Source organism: Phyllobates terribilis, unplaced genomic scaffold, assembly GCF_046119375.1.
Source record: "Phyllobates terribilis strain yellow unplaced genomic scaffold, ASM4611937v1 Scaffold_7__3_contigs__length_470593459, whole genome shotgun sequence".
NCBI classification, from domain to species: Eukaryota; Metazoa; Chordata; class Amphibia; order Anura; family Dendrobatidae; genus Phyllobates; species Phyllobates terribilis.
Window position 1 is genome coordinate 24,560,781 of NW_027362767.1, and position 15,685 is coordinate 24,576,465.

General features: G+C 45.4%; 1 protein-coding gene across 1 annotated transcript in view; it reads left to right on the forward strand.

Annotated features, from left to right (window-relative positions):
* The first annotated feature begins 1,357 nt into the window (after positions 1–1,357).
* The window catches only part of LOC141153486 (alpha-1-antitrypsin-like), a 182,965-nt gene continuing 168,637 nt past the window's right edge, over positions 1,358–15,685 (forward strand). The window contains exons 1-3 of the mRNA XM_073638319.1: positions 1,358–1,569; positions 8,317–8,411; positions 13,370–13,465. Of these exons, the coding sequence (XP_073494420.1) occupies positions 13,425–13,465 (41 nt within the window). The 5' untranslated portion in view covers positions 1,358–1,569; positions 8,317–8,411; positions 13,370–13,424. The remainder of the gene's footprint in view (positions 1,570–8,316; positions 8,412–13,369; positions 13,466–15,685) is intronic.

The window sequence follows — 15,685 nt, forward strand, 5'->3', positions numbered from 1 at the left end:
GGGTGGCAGGCTGTATACTTGCGCTTGCATTGGAAGGGATGGGGGAGGTACAATTGAACACTGCCCTGGGACAAGGACTTGCACGGGGATAGTTGCAAGTCTGCATCTTCTGATGCGGCAAGGATCACTTCTGATGGGCACACTTTTAGGCAGTGACCTGGGTGTCAGAGATGCTTCCAGGGGTCTTCCCCATGCTGTTCTCATGTCTTTTCAGCACTGTATGCATGTGTCACACAGCTCATGGCCATATAATATTGTAAAATGTTAAAATGACATTTCCGGGTGAATGCATTTGTCACGGTTGAAAGCAATACAAAAGTGCAAAAACGCATAAAAATGCTACTTGTGAACATAGCCCAAGGTGTGGAGAAGTATTTTTGTTTTTGATTATTTATTTTACATTATACACAAGTCTTTACCCTGGAAAGGATGTTCCTTAACATATTTCAAAGAAAAGCAGTTTCAGTTTCGTTTTTGAAAGTTTTATTATGAGCCCGTAAAAGTGGCTTAATACCTCTGACCACGTTGTTGACAGCAGTGACCTGGGGGTCAGAAATGATTCCTGGGGCGATGCCCATACTGTCCCCATGTCATTTGAGCACTGTTACTATTGTTTTGGGCACTTTTTAGGCTTTCTACAGACTGCCGGGGGTGCTGCCGCAAAAATGCTCGGGTCTCCCATAGACTAACATTGGGCTCGTTGCTCGGGTCGAGCACCAGAGTATCACAGCGAGCTCGGCCCGAGCTTCGAGCACCCGAGCATTTTAGTGATTGCTCAACACTATTCCCTATTTATCATTTTTCATTTGGTCTAATGAAAAAAAATATTGATCGACCGCCCTGTTAGTCATTACAATTTCCCCCCTTTTAATAAAAGAAAATTTATTGTAGCAGTACAGTGAGATTCCCCTGATTTCCATTCCAGGACTTTTATCTCTCTATGATCTCACCTAGAGAAAATCAATATTTTTTGTACAATTTGTAATAGAAATAAATAAAAATAAACTTTTTGATCGGTGGGATAATGGTTGTGAAGCAATGCCGTGCTGCACTTGGCCATCGCGGTGCGCAGAGTTTCGGGTTTATGTTACCGGCCACCACATGTGTCTCACCCGCAATAATTGTATAATGGCTCATTGCTCACACATCATCAATAAGATAAAATCATCCCATAAATATAGACCCGAGCGGGAAGAGATCGGCTAAGAAGTCAATTCTTACGAGATGTTGTCTGCGCCCGTGCACTATACTCTGGGGGCCATTACTTTACACATACTGGGACACATTATGGTAGTGATGACCCTGTGTGACCCGACTGCTGGAATAGAAGGATCTCCGCAGACTATTAATCCATTGTCTGATCTGCACAAACAGTGTAATGTTTATTTCCTCATACGTGATGAAATTTGCAGGAATTGGCAGGATGATACTGGAGCATTTACCTTGATCTTACCTGAGGGATGGATTCCTGTGTTAGGACAACACGTGTCCGATTATATAATATCAGGATATATCCTCCTATATATAGAGGAGAAGTCTTCACACCTGACATCCGGACACTTGGAGCGGCTGCAGGTGAGTGATACATTGTCATCGTTACTCCTAGAAGCTGTTACATTTCTGTCTTGTAACTGATTGTAGAGTCTTTATGCAATTAAAGGGATTTTTTTATCTTTATATGCTGAAACTTCAATTATAGGGCAATACATTAGGTCATGGACGCCTCCCGCAATTATTTAACAAGCGATTTATAGCCTCACATTCAGTTCAATAACTTTTTCATGTGTTTTTGGGAGATGTTAAATTGATAGATGAGGGGGTCCTACAATCAAATAAACCATATGGTATCTAGTGTTATGTTCCTTAACGAGGGTCCAGGAACCACTGGGGTCTATTTTTATAAATGGATGTTTAATAATGTGCTATGTGTTATGAATGGAGTTATAGATCATGTCAATGAAAGGCTTAGATCCTGTGACCACTGGCAGCGGCCCCCCACCCCCATGTGAGCAGGTAATCGACACTAGTTTTCCCCAGATAAATCCAGCAGTTTGTGAATATAGAGGAATTAGAAATTAGGCGTTAATTCTAGATAACCCAAAAGTGGAGCAGATGTTTCCCACTCGCTTCACTTCTAGCATCAGGTGCCAAACCAGAACCAGCGAGAAGGGCACCGGCCACTATGGCTCCGCAGAGGCAGGACGTCCACCTGACATTAGGGAAAACAAGATTTTGAGGTTTCCTATATAATAATATGAGTTTACCACAATCCATTCATGATTGGAGAACCTATTAGTGTCTGTGGGTAAAATCATAAAAGTTCACCCTCTGCAGAAATAATATATATATATATATATATATATATATATATATATTCATGTTCATCCAAGCTGAGAGCGCATGTGTATGGTGTATGGCTGAGGAACCACGGTTAGATGTTATGGCCACCTTCATGTGTATTTGGGCACCTTATGAGTTTGTTCACCAGTCTCACTATTGCACTTTGCTTTTCTTGAGGTCCTGATGATCTCAGGAGGATCCAAATCACAAACATGTAAGATTTATTTCACATTATAATTGCAAATTATTTTTCTCCATCAGGGGTTAATGCCTGAAGCCCAGAAAAATGGAATTCAGATGCGACACCAACAAAGCCATTCAATACAATGTGTCAACTGGAAGCAAATATCTGCGGCATTATTGACTATAGAAATGTCAGAGTCCCGACTTGCAGACTTTGGGCTCCATTTGCCACATTATACTGAATGGCTCCGTCAGGGTTCTGTCTGAGTCCTGTGTTTCTGGGCTTCAGACAGTAAAGGAGGCAGTAAAGTAACGTGAAATGCGTATAACTCCCTCTGCTGACCTGTAGAGCGCAGATCTCATATTCCGCTCCTGGCGCACACTTACCACCAGGAACCACAATAACAGCTCCTCACGTGTAGAGATCTTGGCTCCTCCTTGAGGAACTATTATATTTGCTCATTACAAGTTAATATTTGCAAATAGAATATTGTGCACAATTAATGGCCCCAGACCACAAGAAACACGTCACAGAGCTGAAGGGGTTCAAAGGCGGCAACTAAAGGAATAATGAAAAGGGTGGACTGCAGCACCCAGAACAATGGGCAAAAACAGGGTTATTTAAGTATGGAAAGTATAAATACTTTAAAGCTCAGTGCAGAATCTCTTCCATGATCAACTTATACCCAGGACTATATCTATAACCAGAGAGCATCTTTTACTCCAACATAGAAAAGGATTCTTTACTGTAAGAGCAGTGAGACTATGGAGCTCTCTGACGGGGAAGATTTCATGCTGAATTTGTGTCACCCAGGGGGGTATAGGGGGACTCGGTACCCGGGCCTTTTATCTTGTTTAGGAGGTCACGGCAGTCGGATCCCGAGCCCGTACTCTGGGTCTCTCTTTAAAAAGGGGTTTTAGTGTACAGTTTGTCTCGTGATGCCACCTGTGGTTTCCGGTAATGGTTACCGGCACTGCTGCAGACCTCGGGGAGGTGATGGGATGGCTGCTGGGATGTTTCTGCTCTCCACAGGCTGAGCAGGCCCCCGGGGCAGTGTAAGTGCAAATGGTGGTGATGCTGGGGGTTGAAGTGCAGGAGAGACGGTGCAGCAGAAGTAACTGACAGAGACAGGGGATTCACTTCAGTACCTTTACTGGTACGGATGTCAGGTACGGTCCAGGGTACTCGGTAGGAAGGGTGTACTTCAGGACTTCTCCCCAGTGAGTGGTTATAAGGCCTCCTGGTCCCTGTCTCCCTCTCTCTAAGTTCCTGGCCAGCCTGCAACTGGGCCTAGCTTCTGTGTCGTGCTATTCCTTCACCTGTCGCTTGGTAGTAGGACCTTTATCTGGCAACCACTATCCCTGGATGCCGGGGCCTTCGTGGTTCCTAGTCCTATCAAGGGTTTAGCTTCAGGTCGACCAGGGACTTGTAGTCCTCCTGGTATGCCGGTGATCCCTACTGGGTACAAAGGACCCTGTAGGCGCCGACCCGGTGTCCGGTTTGTGTCTTGGGGTGAGCCTATGATGCTCCTCTGCCCCCTCAACTGCTCTCTCCTCTCCTCCTTGCCTCCGGCCACACTCGGGGCCCTCAATACAGCAGCAGACCTGCTGCGTCTTCACTGCTCTCAGTGGCGGCACACTCTCTGACTAAACAACTCACTGACTGCCTGGCTCCACCCTCCATATATATATATATCCCTATCCGGGCTCCCTCTTATGGTATGAGGTGGAAGGATGGAGGTGTTTGTTTGTAATGAGGGCCTCTTGTGGAGAAGTCTGTCCATGCACCCTTTTGGGTCCTGCTCTACCTGTGAACAGCAGGGTGCCACAAATTCACTAAAAAGAATACATAAAGGACTTCAGAGCCTTAAGTGTAATTAAGTTATGAATTAGGGGTTTTAGTTTAATGGAAGGACCAATCATAAGCAGGAGGCGTTATGAAGCCAAAAAAAGAACACGTTTAAAGAAGGTCAGAAGAACATGGCTCTCCTGTGAAATGTAATGATAGACAGCCCTGATCTGAGCCCTGATCTCTGCCCCTACTGTGTAGAGTACAGCTGAACTGAGTAATCTTACAGCAGTCATTGTGGGGGGAGGGGAAGCGTAGCAGAGATTAATATGATTATGACACGCCCACTGGGGCCGTGGGCTACTGTGCGCTGGGCCGATCTGTTCTTTTGGGATAGTCACGGTGGCGTGACCCGGTCCATGGCCCTGGGCTGTCAATAACAGAGGGGAATAAAGTTTTGGGGATAAAGTTTTGTGACGCCACCCATGGTATGCAGCTATAGGTGGCCACCGCTGCTGTTCAGATCCACTGGGGCAGTTGGTGACGCAGCAGAGATGGTTCATCTCTCCACAGGTAGGGCTAAGCCCCAGGGCAGTTAAAGAGGTAGCTTTGTTGTTGGTGTAGTGCAAGGCAGGTGATGCAGCAATTAAGTCAAGGACACAGCAGGGTGCAGTCTTCAAGTTTTTACTCAAGTTCTTATCATGTTCCAGGTTACAACTGCCAGCAGGTTATAAGCACCCACCGAGTCCTGTGTTCTCCGGGGAAGTGATCCAGCAAACTCTCAGATAACTTGGGTGCACTTGATCGGGACCCCCTTCTTGAGTACCTTTCCCAGGTTGTCTCTCTCTGCGCTGGCTTTCGCCCTCCTGCCCTGCATCTCACACACAGTGTCCCCAGCCAGTGGTGCGGTCCACTCTGTCCCCTTGGTCCTATATGGCCACCTTTTCAGCGAATGTGTGTGGTTTTGGCTACGGCACTTAGAGATACTGCAGCCTCCGGTTTGCTGAGTCTTGCAGTCCTCCACTAGTCTGGGGCCGGTCCCCTACTGTGACCTGATCCCTTCTCCCGACAACGGTCGGTCGTGCTCAAAGGTGGACTCCGCACTTCCCGTGCCTCTAGGATCCCTTCTCTGTCTCTGGAACCCTTCTCTGACTCCCTCACTCTTCTCGTTCTCTCTCCTACTGGGCCCCTCTGACTGGGTCCTCACTCTGTCTGGACCCTACTCCTCAACGGTCCTCACTCACTGCGCCCTTCTAGATGTTTCTACCAGTCTTTTTATACTGTCTGTCATGTGACCTACGTCACTGTCACTCTACGTGGTCCCCTCTACCTTCAGTCCTTCCTCGTGTGCTCCCCTAAACTACTTCCTCCACCCACCGCCTCTACCTAGCTCCCTCCTTCAGACAAGGACTGGGACTGTGGTCTCCCTCAGGAGCAATCACGCCCTTCCCTACTGGAGTGATGTGGTGTTGGATGTGTGTGTGTGGGTCCCAGGTAGTGCTCCATCCTTACCCGAGAGTGGGGTACCACACCTCTGGCTGAGATGCAGTACCTCTGTGGCGACTGGACCCGCAGGGGCGCCACAATTACAAATACCTTCAACTTTAATTTCATGGCAGTCAGTGTGGGGGCAGGAGGACACAACAGAGCTAATAACCTTGTGAGAGGAGAACTACAGAAGTGTTTGTAATCACTCTCAGCTCAGATCCCCTCCCCTCATTCTAATTGAGATGAGATGAAAACTGAAAGTGTAATGACACTCAGCTCTGCTATATACCACACTGTGCTTGCAGAGCTCAGGGTAGGGCTGACTGTCATTACATCTCACAGGTGAAGGCAGGTTCTTCTCACTTTTTAGGGGCGTGTCCTTTTCCCCCCTGTGTGATGCCACCTGATTATGATTGGACAGCTTGATACAGAGGAAAATGTACACACCCCAAGAGAAGAATCACTGTGAAGAAAAACCACATGGCAATTGGCCATCGCTGTTGGCAGAGTTTTAGAGTCATGATACCAGTCGTCAATAATTACTTTATGGCTCGCTCCAGGGGCGTCATCCTGCGACATTGTAATATTTCACACAGGGCACATCATTGATAAGATACAGTATAATACAGTACTGACCAAGTTTGGACACACCTTCTCATTTAAAGATTTTTCTGTATTTTCATGACTATGAAAATTGTACATTCACACTGAAGGCATCAAAACTATGAATTAACACAAGTGGAATTATATACTTAACAAAAAAGTGTGAAACAACTGAAAATATGTTATATTCTAGGTTCTTCAAAGTAACCACCTTTTGCTTGGATGACTGCTTTGCACACTCTTGGCATTCTCTTGATGAGCTTCAAGAGGTAGTCACCGGAAATGGTCTTCCAACAATCTTGAAGGAGTTCCCAGAGATGCTTAGCACTTGTTGGCCCTATTGCCTTCACTCTGTGGTCCAGCTCACCCCAAACCATCTCGATTGGGTTCAGGTCTGGTGACTGTGGAGGCCAGGTCATCTGGCGTAGCACCCCATCACTCTTCTTCTTGGTCAAATAGCCCTTACACAGCCTGAAGATGTGTTTTGGGTCATTGTCCTGTTGAAAAATAAATGATGGTCCAACTAAACGTAAACCGGATGGAATAGCATGCCGCTGCAAGATGCTGTGGTAGCCATGCTGGTTCAGTATGCCTTCAATTTTGAATAAATCCCCAACAGTGTCACCAGCAAAGCACCCCCACACCATCACACCACCTCCTCCATGCTTCACGGTGGGAACCAGGCATGTAGAGTCCATCCGTTCACCTTTTCTGCGTCGAACAAAGACACGGTGGTTGGAACCAAAGATCTCAAATTTGGACTCATCAGACCAAAGCATAGATTTCCACTGGTCTAATGTCCATTCCTTGTGTTCTTTAACCTAAACAAGTCTCTTCTGCTTGTTGCCTGTCCTTAGTGGTTTCCTAGCAGCTATTTTACCATGAAGGCCTGCTGCACAAAGTCTCCCCTTAACAGTTGTTGAAGAGATGTGTCTGCTGCTAGAACTCTGTGTGGAATTGACCTGGTCTCTAATCTGAGCTGCTGTTAACCTGCAATTTCTGAGGCTGGTGACTCGGATAAACATCCTCAGAAGCAGAGGTGACCCTTGGTCTTCCTTTCCTGGGGCGGTCCTCATATGAGCCAGTTTCTTTGTATCGCTTGATGGTGTTTGCAACTGCTCTTGGGGACACTTTCAAAGTTTTCCCAATTTTTCGCACTGACTGACCTTCATTTCTTAAAGTAATGATGGCCACTCGTTTTTCTTTACTTAGCTGCTTTTTTCTTGCCATAATACAAACTCTAACAGTCTTTTCAGTAGGACTATCAGCTGTGTATCCACCAGACTTCTGCACAACACAACTGATGGTCCCAACCCCATTTATAAGGCAAGAAATCCCACTTATTAAACCTGACAGGGCACACCTGTGAAGTGAAAACCTTTTCCGGTGACTACCTCTTGAAGCTCATCAAGAGAATGCCAAGAGTGTGCAAAGCAGTCATCAAAGAAAAAGGTGGCTACTTTGAAGAACCTAGAATATAAGACATATTTTCAGTTGTTTCACACTTTTTTGTTAAGTATATAATTCCACATGTGGTAATTCATAGTTTTGATGCCTTCAGTGTGAATTTACTATTTTCATAGTCATGAAAATACAGAAAAATCTTTAAATGAGTAGGTGTGTCCAAACTTTTGGTCTGTACTATATATTATTACTGAATCATCACATAAAAACAGACCAGAGAGGTAATGTCTGTGCCCGTGCCACTGTACACTGGGGGTCATTATTTACACATCCTGGGACCACACAGGATCTTTTATCAGTCTGATGACCCTGTGTGACCCGACTGCTGAAATAGAAGGATCTCCGCAGTCTATTAATCCATTGTCTGATCTGCACAACCACTGTAATATTTATGATGAAATTTGCAGAAATTGACAGGATGATAATGGAGCATTTACTGTTTATTTTACCTGCAGGAAGAACAACAATCATCTGATTGTATAATATCAGGATATATCCTCCTATATATAGAGGAGAAGTCTTCACATCTGACATCCGGCTGCAGGTGAGTGATACATTGTCATCGTTTCTCCTAGAAGCTGTTACATTTCTATCTTGTAACTGATTGTAGAGGTTTTATGCAATTTAAAGGGATTTTTTATCTTTTTATGCTGAAACCTCAATTATGGGCAATACATTAGGTCACAGATGCCTCCTGCAATTATTTTATGACCAATTTATAGCCTCAAACTCTATTCAGTAACCGCTTTTTGTCCTATTAGGAGATGCTAAATTGACAGATGAGGGGGTCCTACAATCAGATACACCGTATGTTATCAAGAGTCATGTTCCTTAATGAGGGTCCAGGATCCTGGGAATCCTAGTTGTTTTTTTTTTAAATAGATGTTTATTTTACGGTGCAATTCCGAAAATAGAAAATGATCCATTTGCTCTCCCCACGATCCACCCGCTAGACTGCAAATAAGGCCACGTTCACACAAGAGTACTTTTGGTCCGTGAGATAAACTGACAGCGCTCAGACCCATGTTAATTAATTGGACTGTTTCGCTAACCTTTTTTTTTTTGACAAATAAATGTCAACGTGAAAAAACCCCGCAGTGTACATGAGGATCTTCTGTATTTCAGATGAGACTCGACTATTCAAATCTATAAATGCAGTAAAAAATCAGATCCCGTACAGATCAGCTGTGTAGCATCCGATTTTTATGGATACATTTAATCTTGTGAACTATAATAAGAGCTAAAAACAAATTATACAGATGTGGATGAAAATCGGACATTAATGTAAGATTTATCACATTTATCCCTGATGTGCGATTATGGTGAACAGAGATCACATGAGCAATTGACCTGTAAAGAGAAGGTGAGAGCTCGTCCGCACCTGATGATGCAGGACCCACATACCGATGGGGCAGAGCTGAGTTTCCCATGGAAATCTTCAAGGTTGCAGCCTGTGTGTGTCACTGTAACTAGAGATGAGCGTTGTTCGAATCGAACTGTTCGCCAATCTCAAATTCGAGCTGTTTTGGGCGGTGTTCGAGCCGTTCGGCGAACACGAACGATTTGAAAAAAATTCGGCTGTTCGAGGGTATGTTCGATAACTGTTCGTGAACCAAAATCATAACTGGATTTTTTCACAGTAATGCTGATAATCAAAGTTAATATGCAGTTTGAGTGTACAGCGGGGCGGGGGGAGGGGCAGGGGATGGATCTCTGCAGGAATAATGAAGATCTCCATTTTTTTTCCTCTTTCCCGCATTTACAGTGGGGAGGTGCAATCTGTCAGCCTATCAGCAGCGCACACACGGAGCGAAGTGCTTTTTTTCACACAAGCAAGGGCATGTGTCATTGGCAGTGTATGTCACATGTCCTTGCCCTATAAGACCCAGCCATTTTCCCCGTCGCCACCATTTTCTCACTGCTGCAGCTGCGTGTTAGACGGCACCGCTGTTGCTGTGTGCGCTATACCTTGTTAATTTCAAGCCAATTTTCGCACAAATCTACAGATAGCTTGGGAGTACGGAATAGTTGTGATTGCAGTCCTTTTCAGGGCTAGGTTACAGCATTTCCTAGGACTTTTTGCCAGGCAGGTCTGTGCCAGTGCTGTGCAAGTGTTTTTCACAGCATTTGGCTAAATCTAGCTAAGCAAATCCTTTTTGGCCTCTTGCAGTGTGTGTTAGTCAGTGGAGTAACGTATCTGTGTTGCAAGTGTGACGCTCTCAGCCCTGCCCTGGGAAGATGGGGTACTCGAAGCCGGGTCAGATGTTGAGAAGGGGGATGCAGTCGTGGCCTGGACCCATTCCGTGCCCAGGGCCGTCACATTAAAAAATTATGTTAGGGCTTTCCGTGCTGAGTGGTAATTGTCGACTACGCCACCTGTGGTGTCTGGTGATGCGCCACCAGTGCCGCTACAGTCCGCTGAGGCCCGTTGTCACGGCGGCTAAAGTTCTCGCTGCTCCCCACAGGCAGAGCATGGCCTCAGGGCAGGCAAGGCGGGATGAAGGGGGGTAGTAGTGTGAGAGTGCGGGCACCGAGTCGCGTGGTATGGCGCGTAATGAACAGTCCGGAGGCCATAGGGATGAATTTCCAAGGCTTTACTCACAGTTCTCTTAAGCAGCGCAAGACTTCTCCCTGCTCCTCGCGGAGTCCTGCGGCCACCAGGGACGGGGGTCCGACTACCTCCGAGGAAGTCCAGTGTTTGGTAGCGACCCTACACCAGAGTTTTCCTGCACTACAGACTTCACCCTTTCCCGTCTGTGCGTGTGTAGTAGATAGGCCAGGTCTCCCTCTGAGCTCCTCTCAGGTGTAGGGCTCGGGTGGCAATTCCTCTCCATCCGAGGCCCGGCGGGATCCTCAGGGCCTAACCGGACTTTCCCGTCCTGGACGTAGAGTACGAGGTCGGGTGTCAGGGGCCGGTACCCCTCTCGCAGCTGGAATCCCTCTGAATAGATCAGGTAGGCGAGGACAGGTGGCCTGCTCCGCTCTGTCTGCATCCTCCCCAGGACCCATTTGCTAGGGAGCCACACTCTAAAGCTCCCGGGCCTTCTTGATCCTGGTCCTTGGCCGGGTTGAGACATTCCTTGTCTGCACAATACCTCTCGTCCCTAAGATTGGGGTACGAGGGCTGCGTCCCATGCCGGTGCAGGCCCACACAGGATCTGCGCTCCCGGAGGGAAGTCACATTACACACAGTATTTGACAGCACACAGCACGACCACTTGACAGACACACTGTCCGAGACCACACAGGTCAGATCATCCGCCAGTAGACCGGACAGGAGGACCAAGATCCAAGATGGCATTCTATTAAATATCAAATTAGAAGTGTCACAAACTAACTGTTCCTCCACCCACACCCACTAACTGGTTCCTACCACTTTGTGTTCCCCAGTCTCCCTGTAACCAGGGGAGCAGCATCTAGTGCATACTAGCTCCCTCTGGTGGAGAAATGTGGTGTTGGATGTAAAAGGCTAGATTACTACCATCACACTGGACTTACCTCAGAGGAGGAACACCACACTCCATTGAAGAAGTGCAGCATTCCTGTGGCGGTCGAACCCTCAGGGGCACCACACAAGCTACACCAACTGTGTATAGAATACAATTTTTTTTACTGCAACTAGCCAAGTAAAACCCTTTGGGCATAGCATCATTATATTAGGCCATCTATACTAACCTCCACCAGCTTGAAAATTACAAATAATTTTTAGCTGCATCTTGCCTAGAAAATAATTTTGGGCATAGTAGCAGTGTGTGGTACTTATTCTATTAGTCCATCTATACTAAGCTTCACCAGCTTGCAAATTACAAATAATTTTTAGCTGCATCTAGCTCGGAAAATAATTTTGGGCATAGTAGCAGTGTGTGGTACTCATTCTATTAGGCCATCTATACTAAGCTCCACCAGCTTGCAAATTACAAATGATTTTTAGCTGCATCTTGTCTGGAAAATAATTTTGGGCATAGTAGCAGTGTGTTGTACTCATTCTATTAGGCCATCTATACTAAGCTCCACCAGCTTGCAAATTACAAACAATTTTTACCTGCATCTTGTCTGGAAAATAATTTTGGGCATAGTAGCAGTGTGTGGTACTCATTCTATTAGGCCATCTATGCTAAGCTCCACCAGCTTTCAAATTACTAATAATTTTTAGCTGCATCTTGCCTGGAAAATAATTTTGGGCATAGTAGCAGTGTGTGGTACTCATTCTACTAGGCCATCTATACTAAGCTCCACGAGCTTTCAAATTACAAATAATTTTTAGCTGCATCTAGCCTGGAAAATAATTTTGTGCATAGTAGTAGTGTGTGGTACACATTGTATTATGCCATCTATACCAAGCTCCACCAGCTTTGAAATTACAAATAATTTTTAGCTGCATCTAGCTCGGAAAATAATTTTGGGCTTGTAGCAGTGTGTGGGACTTATTCTATTAGTCCATATATACTAAGCTCCACCAGCTTTCAAATTACAAATAATATTTAGCTGCATCTAGCTCGGAAAATAATTTTGGGCATAGTAGCAGTGTGTGGTACTCATTCTATTAGGCCATCTATACTAAGCTCCACCAGCTTTCAAATTACTAATAATTTTTACCTGCATCTTGCCTGGAAAATAATTTGGGGCCTGTAGCAGTGTGGGGGACTTATTCTATTAGTCCATCTATACTAAGCTCCACCATCTTGCAAATTACAAATAATTTTTAGCTGCATCTAGCTCGGAAAATAATTTTGGTCTGTAGCAGTGTGTGGGACTTATTCTATTAGTTCATCTATACTAAGCTCCACCAGCTTGCAAATTACAAATAATTTTTAGCTGCATGTAGCTCGGAAAATACTTTTGGCATAGTAGCAGTGTGTGGTACTCATTCTATTAGGCCATCTATACTAAGCTCCACCAGCTTGCAAATTACAAATAATTTTTACCTGCATCTTGTCTGGAAAATAGTTTTGGGCATAGTAGAAGTGTGTGGTGCTCATTCTATTAGGCCATCTATACTAAGCTCCACCAGCTTGCAAATTACAAATAATTTTTACCTGCATCTTGTCTGGAAAATAATTTTGGGCATAGTAGTAGTGTGTGGTACTCATTCTATTAGGCCATCTATACTAAGCTCCACCAGCTTTCAAATTACTAATAATTTTTAACTGCATCTTGCCTGGAAAATAATTTTGGGCATAGTAGCAGTGTGTGTTACTCATTGTATTAGGCCATCTATACCAAGCTCCACCAGCTTTGAAATTAATAATCATTTTCTTCCCAATAGTGGTAGCAATAGAAATATGGGGCGCGCGCCAGGCTAACAAAAATATACGCTTCATAACAAAAAACACCAGCCTAGTGCACTGCATTAATAAGATGGCATCATCGTCTCTCCCAGTGCTAGGCCTACTACGCCGGCTAGCATTCCTCTGCCTAAAACACAATGTATGGGTACGCGCTAGCCACGATGCTGAGGGGTCTAAAGCTGCTGCTAACGCTTTATCACAATTCAATTGGCAGATTTTCACAGAGCTCCTTCTCAACGCCGACCCATCGGGCAACAGTTGCCCTCCCTATGGGATCTAGTGGCGAAAAGTTGATGCCATTAATCAGAGCGTAAGTTGCCCCGTCGACGTGGCAAGAATACGGTAAGGCATGGGAAGAGTGGACACGACTAGTAGCAGGCAGACGGGTTGACCAATGTGAACAAGCCAGATTACAAGTCACCATAGAATTTCTCCACCAGCTAATGATGAGGGGCATATCAGGGGCGTCAGCGCAGCGGTGTCTGACTGGAGTAGCATTTCACTTCTAACTACTGAATTGGGGAGATGTGACAAAGAGATTCATCATCAGACAATCCATAAAAGGGTGGAAAAGGGGTCAGCCAAGTCAGGAGTGTAGACGTCCCGTCCCGTGTCACTAAAACTGATTTCTAATATCATATCCCTAACACCATTAACATGACACTCACAATTTGAAGCAACACTACTGTCTACTGCATTTGCGATCGCCTTCTTCGGGGCGCTATGCATAAGCAAATTAGTCCCTCAATCCAAAATTACCAACAGTGGAGGCTTATTACACGAGGACGTATTCATAGCCAATAATGAAATACGTCTACGCATACGCCAATCGAAAACATTTTCAGTGGGCAGGGGCACTTGGGTACTTCTACAACCCACAAACGGTACACTGAGTCGGGTACCAATAGTAAAAACATATATAACCATCAGATCACAAAGTAATTTCTTCCTATCACACATTGATGGAATGCCATTATCAAGATACCAGTTCCAAGCTATATTTAATAAATGCATAACATCGGCAGGGAACCACCCCAAAGATTATGGGACACACTCATTCCGCATAGGCGCGGCCATGGAAGCAGCAAGAGTAGGACTGTCAGAAACGGAAGTTCAGAGGATAAGGAGATGGCGATCCACATGTTTGGCGACATACATAAGACCGGACTTGTTATCCTATCGTGGTTTGTTTCTTTTACAGGTGACTGTAAGCCAACAGTGTGGATGATAGGCCACTCGTATATATATTGGGCAGAAAAAAGGGCGAAAGTCCGCCCAGGCGGGAGGACGTTAGAGTTTCATAACACATATTTCAACTGGAGAGGTATTAAAGGCCTGCAATGGCCACAGGTACTAATGGAGGTAATCAAGGTAGGGAGAGAGGCAAGAGGTCCGGTCATCTTAGTTATACAGGACGGGTGAAACGACCTAGGTCATCACAAGAGCGTATAACTAATGGCAATAATGAAACTAGACACTGAGAAATTCAGAGAATTTTTCACAAAACTAACTATAGTATGGTCAGAGATTGTGCCGATAGCGGTATGGCAAGATGCGCGAGACATCATGGCCATCGAACGGACAAGGCGGGTAATAAATATTCGTATGGAAAAATTTGAAAGAGACAGAGGCGGTGTAGTGATACAACACCGACAACTGGAAGGAGATAAAGCAGGCCTCATACGGCCCGACGGTGTTCACTTAATGGATATTGGACTGGACATATTCCTGTCAGGACTCCAGGACGTAGTGGAACAAGCATTAAGAGTGATGGATGGGGGTCAGAGTCCTGCATACGAGTACGCAGGATCCTCCGTGGCCTGGAGATAGAAAGGACATGTTGGAGAGTTACACTTGTTGGCCAACTTGCCGGTGTGGAGACACAGGGCATGCTGCAACAAGCTGAATTATTTTAGAAATAAAATGCCTTTCCAATGGAATGAGTATAAAGAGTTAATAAAGCTGTGACCGATCCTCACCCATCCAGTTGTAAGAGTTACATTATTGTATTGTCAAGGAAAGGGGGGTGGTAGGGTGGCTGAGCGTCTGGGTTTGGTTGGGGGTCCCCACAGTCTGCCTAGGCTAGATGCATTTAAAAATTCTTATTAGATGCACAGGCGGTGCAGCTGGCTTCGCAGCTGGGCTACTATCCCCAAAGTATTGCCTAGGCTAGATGCAGTTAAAAATTCTATGCTGACTAGCAGACACTGTAGATTTGGAGCAGACCTCTGAGTAAACAGCTCTTCAGACTCAACCATCTGTATTACCCCAAGCCATAGTGTATGTAGTTTCTTAAAGTTAAAAGGGGGGGGCAACCCAACCCACCTGGAATTGACGATGTCAACGTCACGTAAAACACGGCAAGGGGACTCCAAAAAGAGTCTCCATTTTATCCAAAAATTGTGGCACAGACACCACTTAAGTGGCATCAATTGCCTCAGAGTTGCTTAAAACGGTTGTTGAGGTGATTTTACCAAATGCTCAAGCTTTTAGTCTCCCCAGGATGACACAGGGGTAGAAAAGTCCTTGC